Below are 16,869 nucleotides of genomic sequence, written 5' to 3' on the forward strand. Positions count from 1 at the left end.
TTGAAGGAGTTGCCGTCACGTATATGGGTTCAGCTTGGAAAGGGACATGAATGTTGGCAACCTTTGAATCCTGAGAATTTGCCTAAGTACTACTGTTTTTGCTATCGTCAAGGCCATGTAGAAGAAGAGTGTCATGTTAAAAACCCTGAACTTCGTCCTAATTTTGTACCAAGAGCTGAGGTGAAGTCAGCTCTGGAATTTCGACCTAAGAGGGGTGGTGTTCAAGATGGTTCCAAGATCGCAGCTCCTACTGTTTAGGCTCCGATTGTCGAGTCATCCGGGCTGCTGCTAGATGACTTGATCCTGTCTTGCTCAAGGGTGAACGAGTTGTCTGTGACACCTTCTTCCCCTACAATCCCTGTTTCGACGCAAGGATTGCAGGTAACCTCGAGTTCAGAGAAAGCTATCTCGACTGATGCTACTGTTACCCTTGTTGAGCGACTTTCTAAATCAGAGTTACTGCCATCTTCGTCATCTGCAAATTCGTCGTTGTTAAAGCTCCCCAGTTCACAGGCTCTCCCGAAATTTGATAAGCATGATTCTTGAAGAAGCGCTGAGCTTCCCCGGACTGAGCTGACCTGATGAGCTCGGCGTGCTGATGGGAAGATCGTGTTCCAACCCTGCAAGACAAACAAGGAGTTTTTGGGGCGACTGACAGGGGAGCCCCGAGGTGGTCCCCGAGGGCGCTCCGACGGTCAAGTTAGTTTTCCGGTGAGGGGAGGTTACCGAGAGTAAAACAGTTGGGAATGTTTGCCAATAGTGAGCGTACTTTATGCAGTCGGTGTGCATTATTATTTATACCTGCTTGGGAGTCCGACCTCCGTACGTTTCGAAACCTGCCCAGAATAGCCCCCAATCCCGCGCTGAGGGGGATCCTCCCCGTCCTCTGCGAGATTGTTCCTTGGAGCCCTTCGGAGCCCTAGCGGCGACGTGCCCCAAGATGGTTCGCATGGGCCTGAAATCCGAGCCCAACTCTGGCCTTGCTGGACTGCCACGTGCACAGGCCCAGGACGGGGCCTCTGCATTAGCCCCCTAGATTAGGTAAGGCTTCCAGACAGACCTAATCTATGCCCCCTGCCACGTGGGAGTCCGGCGTTGCCTTGTTCGGCCACGGTCACCTCTGGTACAGTGTTGTCACCGAAAAGCTGCGCCCGCGTCCTTTCAGTTGTCACGTCTCTTCGGTTTCCGTACCGTTCTTAAATGCGTTCACATGGGGACGGTTCAAATTCAAGCAGCCGTTTACCCCCATTTTACTCCCTATAAATAGGGGTTACCAGATTTTCTCAAACTCTATTTGCCATTTTCCCTTCCTCGCGTATTTCCTTTCTCTCTGAAAGTTCCAACGGCAACATTTCCGATCTAAAGTGTCCAGATTCCGGCAGTTTCTTCATCATTTCCCATTCCATTTATCAGTAAGTTCTTTCTTAGGACGAGATCTCCTGGCTGGTACTACGTATTCCTCACCTTCGCGTTATGATAGCGGGCGAGTTGACTTTTATACTTAGCCATCCGTATCGCCGCTTCCTCACGCTTGGCCTCCAACATGTCCAAGTTGCACCTCAGTTCTTCTTCATTGGCTGACGCAACGAAATTCTGTGTCCGAGACGAGGGGAGGCCGACCTCCGTTGGCACCACCGCCTCCGCCCCATAAGTCAGGGAGAACGGGGTCTCATTAGTGGCTATCCTCGGCGTAGTGCGGTAAGCCCAGAGGACGCTAGAGAGTTCATCTAGCCAGTTAGACTGGGCCAGTTCCAGCCTAGTCTTCAACCCTTGCAGAATGGTCCGATTAGCATTCTCTACTTGGCCGTTGGCCTGGGGATGACCGACCGAGATGATGTGTTGGCTGATCCCGAGCTCCGCGCACCAGCTCCAGAAGGGGTTCTCAGCGAACTGCCGTCCATTGTCAGATATCAAGACATGCAGGATCCCGAAGTGGCAGACTATGTTCTTCCAGAAGAACTTCTAAATTGCCCTTCCAGAGGTAGTGGCTAGGGGCTCGGTCTCCATCCACTTTGTGAAATAGTCGACGGCCACCACGAGATGTTCGTACCTTCTGGGAGCTCGGGGAAAGGGACCCAGGAGTTCTACTCCCCACTGGGCAAAGGCCAAGAACTATGGATGGGGACCATTTCCCGAGTTGGTTGGTGGTGCTGCGGGGCGTGCACCTGGCAAGCTCGGCATTTTTGGACTAGTGCCGCGGCATCTCGAAACACCGAGGGCCAATAGTAGCCCAGGAACAGGCACTTTTTGGCCAACACCCGAGATCCCACATGTGCCACGCATAGGCCCTCATGAACTTCTCGGAGGACATAGTCACCCTCTTCGGGAGTTACGCACTTTAGCCAGGGAGACAAATACGACCTCCTGTAGAGGGTCCCCTCAGCGTAGGCGTACTTAGCGGCTCTGATCTGGAGTCAGCGAGCCTCGGTTTTGTTTACAGTGAGGACACCCGAACTGAGGAAGTCCACGAGAGGAGTCATCCAAGTGGCCGGGCTGTTTATGGCCAGGACCTGGACCTGGTCAATGCTTTTTGCTTGACCAACTCTACCAAGACTTCCTTGTTCAGATGCGCAAACGAGGAGGACGCTAGTTTTGACAGGGCATCCGCACGCTTGTTCTGTGATCTCGGCTCCCGCTCGATTTCGAAGGTATCAAACAGGCTGATCGCCTCCCGTACCTTGGCCAGGTATTTTTTCATGATGTCCTCCTTGGCCTCGTACTCTCCGCGAACCTGGTGGACTACGAGCTGGGAGTCACTCCGGGCTCTAATCGCGGTTACACCCATCTGATGGGCTATCCGCAATCCGGTCAGCAGAGCCTCGTATTCTGCCTCGTTGTTGGATGCCGAGAAGTCAAATCTAAGCGCGTAGGTTAGTTCCTCCCCGGTGGGCGAGATGAGCAGCAGGCCGGCTCCGCTCCCTTCCTTACTTGAGGCCCCGTCTACAAATAGTACCCACCGCTCTTCCGGTCGGGCCTCCTTGGACAAAGTGCTCGGCTCAGTCACTGACAAATTGGCTCCCTCGGCGAGGAAGTCTGCTAGGGCCTGAGCTTTGATAGTGGTGCGAGACTGATAGCCGATGTCGTGCTCGGCCAGTTCAACGGCCCATTTGGTCATTCTGTCCGAGACCTCAAGTTTTCTAAGTATCTGACGTAAGGGTTGATCCGTCATGACAACAATGCTGTGAGCCTGAAAGTAAGGTCGGAGCTTCCGAGCGGCATGCACCAAGGCAAGGACCAATTTTTCCGCCGGCGTGTACCGCGTTTCCGGCCCTTGTAAAGCACGGCTGACGTAGCATATTGGCCTTTGAACCCCGCTGTCCTCCCGCACCAAAACCTCGCTAACGGCCTCGTTGCAAGCAGACAAGTATAGGAACAGGGTTTCTCCCTGCTCCGGGGCAGCCAGAGCGGGCAGCTCGGCCAGGTACGCCTTTAGGTCGGTGAAGGCTTTCTGACATTCCTCCGTCCATTGAAAGTCCTTAGGTACTTTCAGGATTCGAAAGAAGGGTAGCCCCCTTACCGCGGAGCACGAGAGGAATCTATTCAGGGCAGCCATCCTCCCCATGAGCCGTTGGACTTCCTTGACGTTCCTCGGAGGGGCCATGTCCATGATGGCCTGGAGTTTATCCGGGTTGGCCCGGATCCCCTCTCGGGAGACCAGGAAGCCCAGAAACTTTTCCGACCTAACCCCGAAGGTACATTTCTTCGGGTTCAGCCGCATCCGGCTTTCTCGCAGAATGTTCAGGATTTCTCTCAGGTCGGGAACGAGCTGCCCGTCGGTTCGACTCTTGATGATCATATCGTCCACGTAGACCACCATACTTCTGCCGATCTGATTTTGAAATAGTTTGTTGACCAGGCGCTAGTAGGTAGCTCCAGCATTTTTCAATCCAAACGGCATTGTCCGGTAGTAGTACGTCCCTTCTTTAGTGATGAAGGAGGTCTTTTCCCGATCCTCCTCGGCCATCTCCATCTGGTGGTATCCCTTGAAGGGATCCAGGAAACACAAAATGCCAAAACCCACAGTAGAGTCTACTAACCTGTCGATCCTCGGCAAGGAGAAGCAGTCCTTTGGGCAGGTCTTGTTGAGATCTGTGAAGTTCACGCACATCCTCCAAGACTGGTCCTCCTTCTTTACTAGGACCGGGTTGGCTAACCAGGTCGGGTAATGTACCTCCAAGATGACCTTGGATTCCAGCAGCTTGCCGACCACCTTCTTGATCACCTCGTTCCTCTCTGGGGTGAAACTTCTCTTCTTCTGCTTCACTGGTTTGAAGCGGGGATCTACGTTAAGGTAGTGGACGGCCAGATCAATTGGAATCCCGGGCATGTCCTCAACCGTCCACGCGAAAATTCGGGAGTATTCCCTTAGCAGGGCCTTCAAGTCCTCCTTCTCCTCGGAAGGTAATGATGCACCGATACGGAGGATATGGTCAGGCTTATCCTCTCTCAAGGGGAACTCCTCGATCTCGTCCTGGGTGCCCAGCTGTCGGGCCTCCTCCCCCGAGATGTAGAGCTCCAGGCTGGTCGTCTGGGCGACCACCTTCTCATGCCCCCGGAGAACGGCCAAGTAGCAAGCTGTGGCCACTTCGGGGTCTCCATGCACCTCGGCTATCCCTCCCGGGGTGGGGAATGTGACGCTGAGGTGGAGAGATGAGGGGATAGCTCGGAGGGCATTCAAGGCCGGCCGTCCCAAGAACACGTTGTATGGGGATTGTTGTTTAACCACCACGAAGTTGACGGGGATGGTCCGGCATCTGGGCGCCTGCCCTACCGTGACCATCAGGGTGATCATCCCCTCCGGATTGATGGGCGGTCCGGTGAAGCCTACCAGGGGTGTCCGAACCGGGGTTATCTATCCGTCCTCCAAGCCGAACTCCTTGAACACTTGGTAAAACAGGATGTCCACTGCGCTCCCCTGGTCAACGTACACTTTCTTCACCCGATAGTTATTGGTCACGACGTCTATCACGATGGCCTCGTGGTTTCCAGACGCCAGGGGAACCGCGTCCCTTGGTCCGAAGGAGATCTCTTCGTCCATGCGTAGGCGCTTCAGGGAGTCGTCCCCCTCCGGAGGAGGCCGCCTGTTCTTCTGAGCTGTATGGTTGTCCCCCCCGTAGGGCCCCCAGCAATGGTGTTAATCACCCCTGCCAGGTTCTGAGTGTCCAGGTCAGGGGAATTGCCCCGAGGCACGTCACGCCGCTCAGGGCGGTCGCGACGCTGGCCCTCGCCCCTATCTCCGCGGTAGGTGCGTCCTGGCTCCTGGCTTGGTCGACCTTGCCGTACGAATCGCCCCAGGAAGCTGCGCTGGATCAGATCTTCGATCTCCTTTCGCAGGGCCCAGCACCCCTCCGTATCATGCCCAACATCACGGTGGAAGGCACAGTATCGGTCCTGGTTTCTCTTGTTCTGGGGTGTCCCCATCTTAGGCGGCCGTTCCCCTAGGCCCTCCGCCTCCAAAACGGCCAGAATCTGGGCTCTGGACCGAGTTAGGGGGTTGTAGCCTTTTTCCTGAAGCGGCGGTTGAGCGGGGGCTTTCTCCTTCGAAAGTCGATCGAAAACATTCTTCTTGGCCGGGTCGTCCTTGTTCTCGGGGGGATTTTCCCGTCCTCTCCGATCTCCGACCTCCCGATCTGACTCTCTCTTCAGGCGAGCAGCCTCCTCCGCATTAGCGGCTGCGTGCGCCCTGGTCAAGAGCTCCTCCAGGTCTCCAGGAGGCTTCTCGACGAGCTTGTAGAAGAGCTCCTCCGCCCTGAGCCCGTTCATGAAGGCGGCCATGACCACCTTTTCATCCTTGTCTCTGATCTGCAAGCTCTCCGTGTTGAAACGGGTCATGAAATTCCTCAGGGACTCGTCCGGCTTCTGCTTGATTGCCATCAGGTGAGCCGAGTTTTTCGAGTAAGTCTTCGAGGAGATGAACTGGGCGGCGAACTGTCTGGCCAGCTCAGGGAAACTCTAGATGGATCCCGGTGCCAGACCCTGGAACCAGAGCCGGGCCTTCCCCTTCAGAAACATGGGGAAGGTTTTGCAGCGGACTTCATCCGCAGCGGTTTGCAGACGCATGTGCGTCAGGAAGACCGAGAGGTGGTCTTCCGCGTCGGTCGAAACGTCGTACAGTTCGATAGTCAGGATCTTGAACCTCTGGGGTAGTGGGTAGTCCTCTATCTCCCAGGTAAAGGGCGAGGTGGTGTAGTTGTCCTCGTACAACTGCGGCCGCAAGATCTGCTCGAGTTGGTCTCGAACAGGCTTCCACTGGAGAAGGTTGTGCGGCCGGCTCTTGACAGATCGGGCGAGGGAGCAGTCAAGCTCGTTGCACAAACTTCCACGAGGAGGGATTTCTTGGTCGGCCACCAGCGGACCGGTCGCGAGAATACCTCTCGCTATCCCCGCAGCCGATGGGGAGTCCGTGGCCGTTTCCTCCTGGGGGGTTGGTCCCGTGACTCATCCTCCGAGGGAACGGGAGGTGATTCCCTCTCCTTCCCTTCGCCTTGGAGGTTTGTGCGCCCCCGGCTTCACCCCCCTCTTTCGTTTGTCGAATTATGTCCTCCAGCATGGGGAGGTTCTCCGTCACGAATTGAAAGATCTGTTGTCTCCGTTCCCCTGAAAGGGCTGAGCCCCCGGCGCCCCGAACCGCCTCGATTTCCATTCGCCGGAACCCCTCGCCGGCTCCGAGATCGGTGTTCTCTATGGTTCGCTTGGAACGCGTTCTCGCCATCAACACAACTACACGTACCTTTCGTTCCCACAGACGGCGCCAACTGAAGAAGCGCTGAGCTTCCCCGGACCGAGCTGACCTGATGAGCTCGGCGTGCTGATGGGAAGATCGTGTTCCAACCCTGCAAGACAAACAAGGAGTTTTGGGACGACTGACAGGGGAGCCCCGAGGTGGTCCCCGAGGGCGCTCCGACGGTCAAGTTAGTTTTCCGGTGAGGGGAGGTTACTGAGAGTAAAACAGTTGGGAATGTTTGCCAATAGTGAGCGTACCTTATGCAGTCGGTGTGCATTATTATTTATACCTGCTTGGGAGTCCGACCTCCGTACGTTTCGGAACCTGCCCAGAATAGCCCCCAATCCCGCGCTGAGGGGGGTCCTCCCCGTCCTCTGCGGGATTGTTCCTTGGAGCCCTTCGGAGCCCTAGCGGCGACGTGCCCCAAGATGGTTTGCATGGGCCTGAAGTCCGAGCCCAACTTTGGCCTTCCTGGGCTGCCACGTGCACAGGCCCAGGACGGGGCCTCTGCAGTTCTGTTAATTTAACTGCCATAGTGGATGATGCGATTCATGCAACGGCTGATGTTCTCATCCAAGACATGGCTGACCATGTGATTCAAGAAGGATCCAGCCCAACTGATGTCATGGTGGATGCTGCCGCAGAAAGAGACCACAATAGTGGTGATGGTGATAAGGAACCAGCTGGGTTTGATAGCGGGGACTTCAATGCTTTGCCTGCTGATGCGGGGTGTCTTTCTCCTCAAAGCCAGGGTGGACATAGCACTTTGATGGGCAGCTCGCACTCTTCGATTGAGGCACTTAATGTGGATCAACTAACTGTACTTGCATAGGTCTCAACCATTTAAAAGCGGTGGTATTCGTGCAAAATTTCCTTCTGATAGAGAGCTTGGGTCGGTAGCAAACAAATCTCAAAATTGTTTTCAAGTTTTGTCCCATGATTTAATGCAATTTTTTGGAACATTCATGGGGTATCTAAGGCCCCAAATTTCCGAAGATTGAAGAGGTTAATATTGATGCATAAGTTGTCAATTATTGGGATTTGTGAACCTAAATTATCTATGACTGAAGCTAATTCAATTCGACCACGCTTAAATTTTGATCATATGGTTTGTAATTCTTCGGGGAATTTATGGATTTTCTTTAGATTTCTTTTTGTTTCTCAGATTATAGGAAATTCGGATCAACATTTGTCACTCTTGTTAGATCACCCTTAGCTCCCTTGTTCTTTTTTAGTCTCCATTATTCATGCAAAGTGTACAATGGATGAGAGAAAAAATTTATGGAATGCTTTGTTACGAGATAAGCCACGTCTAGGGCCATGGTATATTGTGGGGGACTTTAATCTCATTCTAGCTTCGACTAAAAAGAAAGGGGGGTGGCCTTTTTATCCTTTCGAGGGGCTGGAATTATCGCAGTTCATAAGTAAGGCTGGTGTTTTTTATGCTGATTTCTCTGAGTCTAATTTTACTTGGTGTAATAATACATATGAGCATGCAAGATTTTGGAAGAGACTGGATCGGTTAATGATTAACATGGACTGCTTGAGGTTCTTTGCATCATTGTCAGTTACCCATTTGGTGCGTGACCCGTCAGATCATGCTCCTCTTCTCATATCCTTTGCATGTAGGCTGGACAAGAAGCCTCGGTCATTTAGATTTCTTAATGTGTGGGCTACTAAGGAGGGTTTATTGGATATAGTTAAGACAACTTGGCAAATAGGTGTCTGAGGGTCCCCATTTTATGTTGTATGGGCAAAGTTGAAGAGTGCTTCTAAAGCTATTTAGCAATGGAACAAGGAGATGTTTAGTGATATTTTTCTCAATGTGAAGAAAGCGGAGGAGGCAATGGTTTTGGCTAAGGCTCGGCTACTGGTTGATGGGTCGAGTGAGATTCATATTGAGTTGCAAAGGGTCCAAGTGGAGTTGAGGAATGTGGTGGCTGTTGAGGAGCAATTTTGGTGGCAACAAGCTAGGGTTAAGTGGCTTCACCATAGGGATCATAATTTGAAATACTTCCATTCAGTTGTGAAGCAATAGAGGTGTTAGGTCCGAAGACAACCTAAGAGGGGGTGAATTAGGTTGATTAAAAAACTAATCAGATTATGTGTGAGAACCTGAATTTTTCCTACTTTTAATTCAATTTTACGGGCTTATTTAATTATTTATTCAACCGTTTTCTCCGAATAATTTATTTCAACCATTTTAAATCCATTTGCATGGAACAATGTCTCACTTATAATTTAAAACGTCCCGTTAGCAAATTTAATTTTTCAGAGGCTCGTTTAGTAAGGAATAACGAATACACGTTTTTCGAGGCGATATTCGATCTGAGAGTGCAATAATCTTAGAGAATAAAAGATGATCAATAGTTGACTAAGAAAAGCTAATTGAGGAATTAGATGTGAGTTAGTTAATTAAATTTTAGTTGCGTGAATTACCTTAAATTCGCTTTCTCGCGCACGAGTCGAAAGTTCGCGTATTTCATGTCAGAACGACTAAGTGGAGATTTGAGAAATTAATACTAGACTACTAAGAGTGAATAATTATAGTGTTAAAGGAAGTACCTTGGAGAATTAGTGCATGAGTGTATCAAACCCGAGAGAAAACGGTGGTACGAAACCCGCGCGTGACAACTATTCAAAGTTGGCTTTTTGCTAAACTTAATCCTTACTTTTTCCTCCAAGCTTCCAAGACAAGCTAAAAACTATCATACACTCTCTCTCTTACTGTGACGGCCCCACCTCCCCTTAGGACGTACCCCAAGGTTTGGCGGATCACCTGCCCAACTCTCGCCAGGACTCACTCACGCGTAAATCGAGAAAGATACCACGTCCATAGAGAAGAAATGAAACATCAATCTCAAACTTAACATATACATTGATGTTCAAATCCAGTTACAAGGTTTATACACGTCCAAAACGTTAAAGTAATTACAATCCAAGTAAAATCAACTCTAGTCGGGTGTTAGCGCCAGAACAATTGCAAAATCCAAAAACTAGACTACACTAGTCTGTACAAATCTCACGCCTCGCTCATACCCCTTGTAAGGAAAACAAATGGCATTGAATGAGCTAAAAGCTCAGTGAGCTTCCAAATAGCAAGTTGACCATTATTTAAAAGTACAAGTATAACATAGCAAAGTAATGAGCATAAAAAGTTTATAAAAGTGAGCAATAACACTTCAAATAGCAAATCTCAAAATGAGCAAGTGTAAAGTGCTTTTGTTTTTCAAAAGAAACAATAATCCAATAAGCAATAATCATTTCAAAGTATAAGGATACGGATGGCTCTCAGGAGCCAAGTTCCCATTGCTTCACCAGAGCTTGATCAAATATTAGTTGACACTCCATCAACTTTCAAGCAAAGTAACCAATCCAGTAGTACTTCGCTTAACTCCAATCCGTCCATCATTCAACCCCCTTACTGGGCCCGAACACCAACTACACTGGTGGTAATACTCGAGTATACCGATTAGTCGAGGAGATAACACTCCACTCGACAACACTAGATATCCATGGTTCGTTATCTAATCGACCAAACCCTTGCCGATTCGACTCGATTAACTAGCTAGTGGGGTTTGGGTCCCCAAGAAGTCGATGAGATAACATCTCCAATCGACTGAATCAAAATAAAAGTACGGAGACGGGAATGAGAGGCACCTCCCACTCACATTGAGTGTGGTACATGCTGCCGCTCAGTACTTACAAGTCAAGTACAAGTATATCAAATCAATTAAAACAATAAACAAGTATATATCATATTAGGACACGTACGACAAAGTACACTCTTGCCCAATCCAACAAATTGCATATCATTAAATCACATTGGTCAAGTATTGAAAACAAGTGTCCAGTTCAATCAGGTATTTGGAAGCACTCACCAAAGATTTAGTGCTTCTTCGATTCACGTTCAGGTATTACTCCTTGTGTGGAGTTCAAATCTGCGATAAAATATCATTTACGAATGTAAAACTCTCTAGAGTTCAAAACATAAGTAAATGCAACTTGTTTAAATGGTATTCAAGATACTTATCAAATTCCGAAAAATTCATGCTCGCTCATTTAGTTATGATCAAGAAGTGGTTTCGACTTTAGAAGTTACACTTGACTATCAAAGACCAGGAAAAATCGCATTTTGAAAGAGTCACTACGTTCACTTTTCAAGGGTACGAGTTCCGGCAGCTTTCAACTTATATATCTTGACCACAAAAACTCGAATACCATAGATGATCCAAGTCCCATTCGATCTCAATTCTTTGCTCAAGTCGCGAGTACATAACCTTAACCCTTAAGTGAAAATTTGGGTAGCACGCCCTTTGGATTTATCTATTTTTCAGCCATTTATGGCTTCTTTATTTTTCTCAAATCAGCCCCAAAGTCACACACAAACAATGTTACCACCATAGCCCTTCCATTAGGCTCCAAAATCATCCAATTATAACACAAGTTTAATAATACAATCGGAAATCAAGTGTTGAAGTCAAAAGGCTAAATGGCAGATTCGACATCTCATAACATTTTGGTCACAACTAGAGCTACGTTTATCGGATTGGTCTGAACTTTATACCGTTTCGAAGCTAAGACACTTTTAGTAAGATAACTCAACCCAGTTCACAGTTTATCCAGGTCAAATTTATAGATTTCAGAACCAGAATGTCCTTGTCAGTATGGTTGTCAGCACTGAATTCAAATGACAATAACTCAGGCTACACAATTCCGATTGAGGCGATTTCAGATGCATTGGAAAGCTGAAACATAGGGCTAAAAGTTTTGTGTTTTGGTCAAAGGCTGATTTGATACGAATCAAGGTGAAAAATGAGGCCAAAATTGTGAAATTTCAAAACTGTCCATGAAATGAGGCTTTTGGCAGTCAGGGGTATTCTGGTCATTTCACATGTTACAGTGCTCTGATCGAGTTGAAAATTTACAGGAAGCTATAAAACACCATTTTCTACAACTTTCATGTTTTGACTTAAGCCTAATTCAGCCTCTAACATGGATGAATGAAGCTAGTCAGAAGCAGGGCAGTTCATCATCAAAGCTGGAAATTTCACTACTAAAGTTGGAATTTTATAACTAAAGTTGGAAATTTAACCAAAGCTGGAAAACCATATACCAAAGCTTAAAAGTTCACATCAAAGTTAAACCATCTCATATCAAAACTATCAAGTTCATCTCATGGCTGGAAAATGCATATCAAGGCTGAAATTTAAACATTAAAGCTGGAAAATGAAACCCTAGGCTGAAATTCCATCAATCTTCACCAATCTATGTTATCATCCATAAAAATTCTAAGATTCAAGTCATCTATCCAATAAAATGAAAGATAAGAGAGAGAAGAAGAGTTTCTTAGCTTAATACCTTCAAATCTCAAGGAAATACACAACATCAAGGCTGCCCAAGCAAAATTACTCCACCCAAAGCTTCCTTGTCACCTTGTTGCAAGTTTAATCGGTTTAGATTTGTGGTTCTTGTTGATTTCTCTCCAAATCAATCAAAACCCAAGATGAAATGTGAAGTTTTTCCTCTCTTTTCTCTCTCTCTAGTTCGGCCAAGGGAGGAAGAAAATGAATAGCCTTTGAGGAGAGTTTACATGATAAAGACAAGAATGGTCTTTGGTCAAAGTTGACTTGATGACCACCACTTGTTGCTCTATTTTTGTGCTTTTTCTCTCTTATTTTTGGTCAAAAATTTCGTTCATCTTAAGATAAAATTAGGGAAAGTAAAAATAAAATAAAACAAGGAGATTATGGTAAGAAAGCATTGGTCAAGTGCGGTACTCCACCGATAACAAACAGCGCACGTCGGTTCAAGCCTATTTTTCTTAACTCTCTTGCACTTGTGTTTTAACTTATGATTCACTAACTTATTATTAGCACTTCTAATCACACACTTTCTCTTACTTAATACTTCTTCTTATCCACCAAATTTAGTACACATACCTCACCAATTAATCACACTATCAAAAGACGTAAAAATCCTAATTTACCTTAACGATGAAAGTAAAGGGAAAATCTTTGGTTCTCTGATTAATTGTAACTATTGGGGAAGTGAATGAGTAGTAAAGTTATTGTAAAATAATAGATTCCAAATAAAAGGGAATTTTTAAGAAAATATAAGGAATTTTACAAGTCCTCACAATCACACTACCAAAATGCATATAAAAACACACACCAATACCCTAGTATGCACAAAAACCCTAACTTATGCCCTTTCTTTAGAAAAATCATAACTTGAGTTATAACTATCAAAAATTTATACAACTTGGCTTTTTAAAAACTAGACTTCAAATACTAAGAATCTTTTGAAGACATCTAAAAAAGATTTAGTTCATAAGTTGGTCCAAATTGAGCCATAAGCTACTACAACATTCCTATGTTTACTTGTGCAGGGCAGAATTGTCAGTCAACTTTGCCAATTTCCTAGAATTTATAGACATTGAATCAAACTCTAAATTTTCCATCGTAAGAAGCCCTATGAGTCTAGTTTCAAACGCAACAAATGGAACTCAATTCCGACCTTCCTATACGAAGTTATAGCCAATTTCCCAAAGCTGCGCAGAGCCTCCTGCAAAAACTTTTAGATTTTCTAACAACTTGAGAATATGAAACTTTTCTTAACAAAATTCACTCTCTTGGCTCAAATTCAACCATTAAAGAAACTGAGAATCAAAGGTAAGTGAGTTCACATAAGGATTATAAAGACAAGTAAAATTTCGGGGTCTCACACTTACCTCTCCATTCGGCCGAACACACCAAGGAGAAAGGAGGAAGAAAACTCCATTTGTTCTAGCTTCATTTCACCCACAAAGCTTCCACCAAATCGCAAACTACTTGGAGTAACACTTCATCTTGGAGCAAGGAGCAATCATGTGGTTTTTCTTGAAGAATTGTTGGTGGAAAAATCTGGTTTCATCTAGGGTTTAGGAGGTAACCTTCATCTCCTTTAATCTTTCCATTTACTCAAAGATTAGTGGTGTGTTTCATGGGTTTACAAACCTAAGCAACAGAATAGGTTAGAGGACTTGAGGAACCCATTTATTTTGCTTTAAATCATAGGCTAGCGGACTTGATGAGACCTCTAGATAGCTGACTTGATGTTTGATTGTTTGGTTGTGGTTGTTTATGTGATATATAGCTTGATTACGGTTAGAAAGTGGAGAGAAGTCGAAGGAAAAGTTGGAAAGGAAGTTGGCTGAAAATTCTGTCCATGTTGTCCTGTCTTTATTTCAAAATTTTGATGCTTAGTTGACTATGAAATGGATGGATATATGTTGCATATTGTGTGTACAAAGTGCCTTTCAAAAATCGTATCGAATGGTTGTGCAAAACTTGTGTTTTGGTAGAGGTTCGAATATGGAAAATGTATAACAATGCACTCGGACAGTGCTTCTTTGTCCGAATGTAACTCTTTGTACAAAAGTTGAAATTGAGTACCATTTAAGGCATTCAAAACTAGACATTCATAGCTTTCCAATGGTATAAAAATCTCCTACTCGTTCATTTTGAGTGAACCGTAGCGAATCAGCAAATTTGGCTGTTTTGTTTTAACTGGCTGTTTGAATGAAACTGGGAAGCTGCATCTTGTGGCTCGATTTTGTTCCACTTGTGAAAAGATTTTCAAAATGATATCTTCTGATGAATTGTAACATTTGGAACCTAGTTTCCAACTCTATAAACCAATCTCAATTTGGAGTTGTATACAGCTAGATATGGTTTGATTTCAAAAATACGACAAAGCTGGAAATTGGAAACTTTTCCCTTCCTTGTTGACCGAATGGTCAAATCTATTTTGGGATGTTATATTTCAAAATTTTTAGTGTTTGTTAACCATCAATTGCTTATTAAATGGTTCTAGAATCTTGGCTTCAAAAATGGAGTGAATTGGGGCTGATTTCGCCGGACAAAACTTTTGGAAAATAAAAGGGAATAGGATGGCAGATTCACTTTGAAAGATTTCATGAACTTTGATCATTTTGTTAACTACCTTCCCGTGCGAATTTTTACCTAAATTTTGGTAGAGAGGTATTCCATATATGGAGGTTTAAGTGTACCAAATTTGGTGTGATTTCAATACCATTTCGATATCCAAATGATGCCCCAAAGATTGCTTTTCAAACATGGAAACTTATTGATCAGGTCGTGAAAATCAACCGACTTTAAGCTATTATATCTTGTTGCTCAAAACTCTGAATTTAGTTATGTTTGTTGTGTTTGAAACTTTATTTGGGAATCTTATTGTGTTATAAATTTTAGAGGCTGATTCACTTCCTATGAATGTTGCTGAATTTCCAAACATCGCTGAAAACCAAGGCTGGTTCTGTCTTGCTTTCTCAGATCAGCAACTTTGAGCTGAAATATGAATGCTTTCCACTAGGAATCTTGGAAAAGTGTCTTGTGGGAAATTTTAGTACTTTTAATGTAGTTTCCAATGGTATAAAGTTTTCTATTTTTGGACATACGAAACTCAAGATCTGATTTTTACCATGTTTGTCGTACAAAGCTGAAATTCTTGATTTCTTAGGAAATGAACTTTTAAGAACTTTCCATCCTCCCTTGCAATTGTTGGATGGTTTTAGGTGTAATTTCATGGTGGAATACACGGTTCCATTAGAACTTTAAACCTTCATTTCAAATCTTGGTTTCCGAAGGTTAAACCTCTCTTAATGCATTTTCTTGGTTGTTCCACTTTCTTGGTTAATGACACCTTATTTTATACTTAAACCTTGGAACTTTAGTTTTGATATTTTTTCTATGAAATGAGTAGAGTTTTGATATATTTGACTCCATTAGTTTGGAAAAATATGAATACTCTTTACCTTCCAAAGTTTGGACATGAGATTTACAGTTTTGGGAAACGAGAACCATTTACTCTTTTTCTCTATTTTCGTGCCGAAAGTGAATATTGTACTTTATTTTGGAATTGAGATTTACTTACCACGACTTGAATAAAAAAATGACTTTCAAGTTCTCTTTAAGTATTATTCCAATGTTTTAGCTAGAAAAGCTTCTTTAACTTGACCTGATTTGAATTAATGTATTCTTAGATATTTTCAAATGCTACCCTCATGGATTAAGTAGTAAGTAATATTTGAATTCGATTTGAACGTGTTATCTCTTGTGTAAGGGTAGCGGGAAATATTACTAGACCTTGGCTGAATACCTAGGTAATTTGTAATTGTGCATGTCTCAAGTGATCAAGTGGATCCCAAGGAGCTCGTTTGATCTTGCCTTGCTCTTGCTTTACACTCTTGATTTTGGTGAGTGTCAAGTGCATGACTTGTTGCCTAATACTTGAAATGCTTCTAGTTGAATATATGAATTTGACTTGTCGAGATAAGTGTGTACTTTATCGTACTCGCTCTCCTTACTTGATTTACTCGACTAGCTACTCGACTTGCTTATACTTGAAACCATACTTATGTGTGGCTCGGTGTCGATTGGAGTGATTTCTCATCGACCACTCCTACTCGTGGGGGACGCCCAAACTCATCGGCTAACTTTGCGAATCGAGCCAGCATGGGTTTGGTCGAGAAGCTTAGTAAACCATGAGTAAACACGAAACTTGATCTATTGAAGAGATCTTGCTTGGCATACTCGCGTAGTATTGCCACGATATACTCGAGTAATATCAAAACCTTAACGAGCGGGCCCAGTAAGGGGGTGTAATGGGGTCTGGGAAAAGTGGAGTCTCTACGGATTTGATACTTACTTGGTTGATGGAGTGTCAGTATGGAATTTGATCAAGACCTTGACCCTACTACGTGGAATTTAGCTCCTGAGAGCTACAGTATCCTTGAATTGTTTCTGCTTACTTTTCCTACTTGAAATGTTAATTACTCGAACTTTACAGTTTTACTTACTATATAAATGTTGTTGTTACTTGGATTATATGTTTGCATGTGTGCTTCTTGGCTTCACTGAGCGTTCGCTCAACCCATTAGTTTGTTTTCCTTAACAGGAGTTCGGAATGGAAAAAATTTTGGGAAAAGCCGACTTGATTACTTTTGAGTACAAACTTGGGATGTAATTGACTAGTCGACTCATAGTAGACATATTTTGGAAAAATTGATGTAATTTTGAGAACTTGTGATGTAAAATTTGAATATTTATATAAGGAAGTGTCTTTTCTTTATTTTGGCTTTT

The 16,869-nt window shown here is 45.0% G+C and overlaps 2 protein-coding genes across 2 annotated transcripts; both read right to left on the reverse strand.

Annotated features, from left to right (window-relative positions):
- Positions 1-254: 254 nt before the first annotated feature.
- LOC113771208 lies at positions 255-3,817 on the reverse strand. The gene is made up of 5 exons (XM_027315818.1): positions 2,549-3,817; positions 2,166-2,408; positions 1,465-1,890; positions 802-1,032; positions 255-620 (listed from the first exon to the last, which is right to left on the reverse strand). The coding sequence occupies exons 1-5, from the start codon at positions 3,815-3,817 to the stop codon at positions 255-257; spliced, it is 2,535 nt and encodes an 844-aa protein (XP_027171619.1).
- A 1,232-nt stretch (positions 3,818-5,049) lies between these two features.
- On the reverse strand, positions 5,050-5,874 carry LOC113771209. Its single transcript, XM_027315819.1, has one exon. It carries the CDS (start codon positions 5,872-5,874, stop codon positions 5,050-5,052), a length of 825 nt encoding a protein of 274 aa, XP_027171620.1.
- Between the last annotated feature and the right edge of the window lie 10,995 nt (positions 5,875-16,869).

The sequence above is a fragment of the Coffea eugenioides genome, chromosome 5, assembly GCF_003713205.1.
Source record: "Coffea eugenioides isolate CCC68of chromosome 5, Ceug_1.0, whole genome shotgun sequence".
Lineage (NCBI taxonomy): Eukaryota > Viridiplantae > Streptophyta > Magnoliopsida > Gentianales > Rubiaceae > Coffea > Coffea eugenioides.

Coding starts and splice junctions, on each gene's coding strand:
- LOC113771208 (XM_027315818.1), bottom strand. CDS start 3,817: ATGGTGGTCTACGTGGACGATATGATCATCAAGAGTCGAACCGACGGG. Junction 2,409..2,548: donor ATCTGAACAAGGAAGTCTTG/GTAGAGTTGGTC, acceptor CGCTGACTCCAG/ATCAGAGCCGCTAAGTACGC. Junction 1,033..1,464: donor CCCGCTATCATAACGCGAAG/GTGAGGAATACG, acceptor TACCTAATCTAG/GGGGCTAATGCAGAGGCCCC.
- LOC113771209 (XM_027315819.1), bottom strand. CDS start 5,874: ATGGCAATCAAGCAGAAGCCGGACGAGTCCCTGAGGAATTTCATGACC.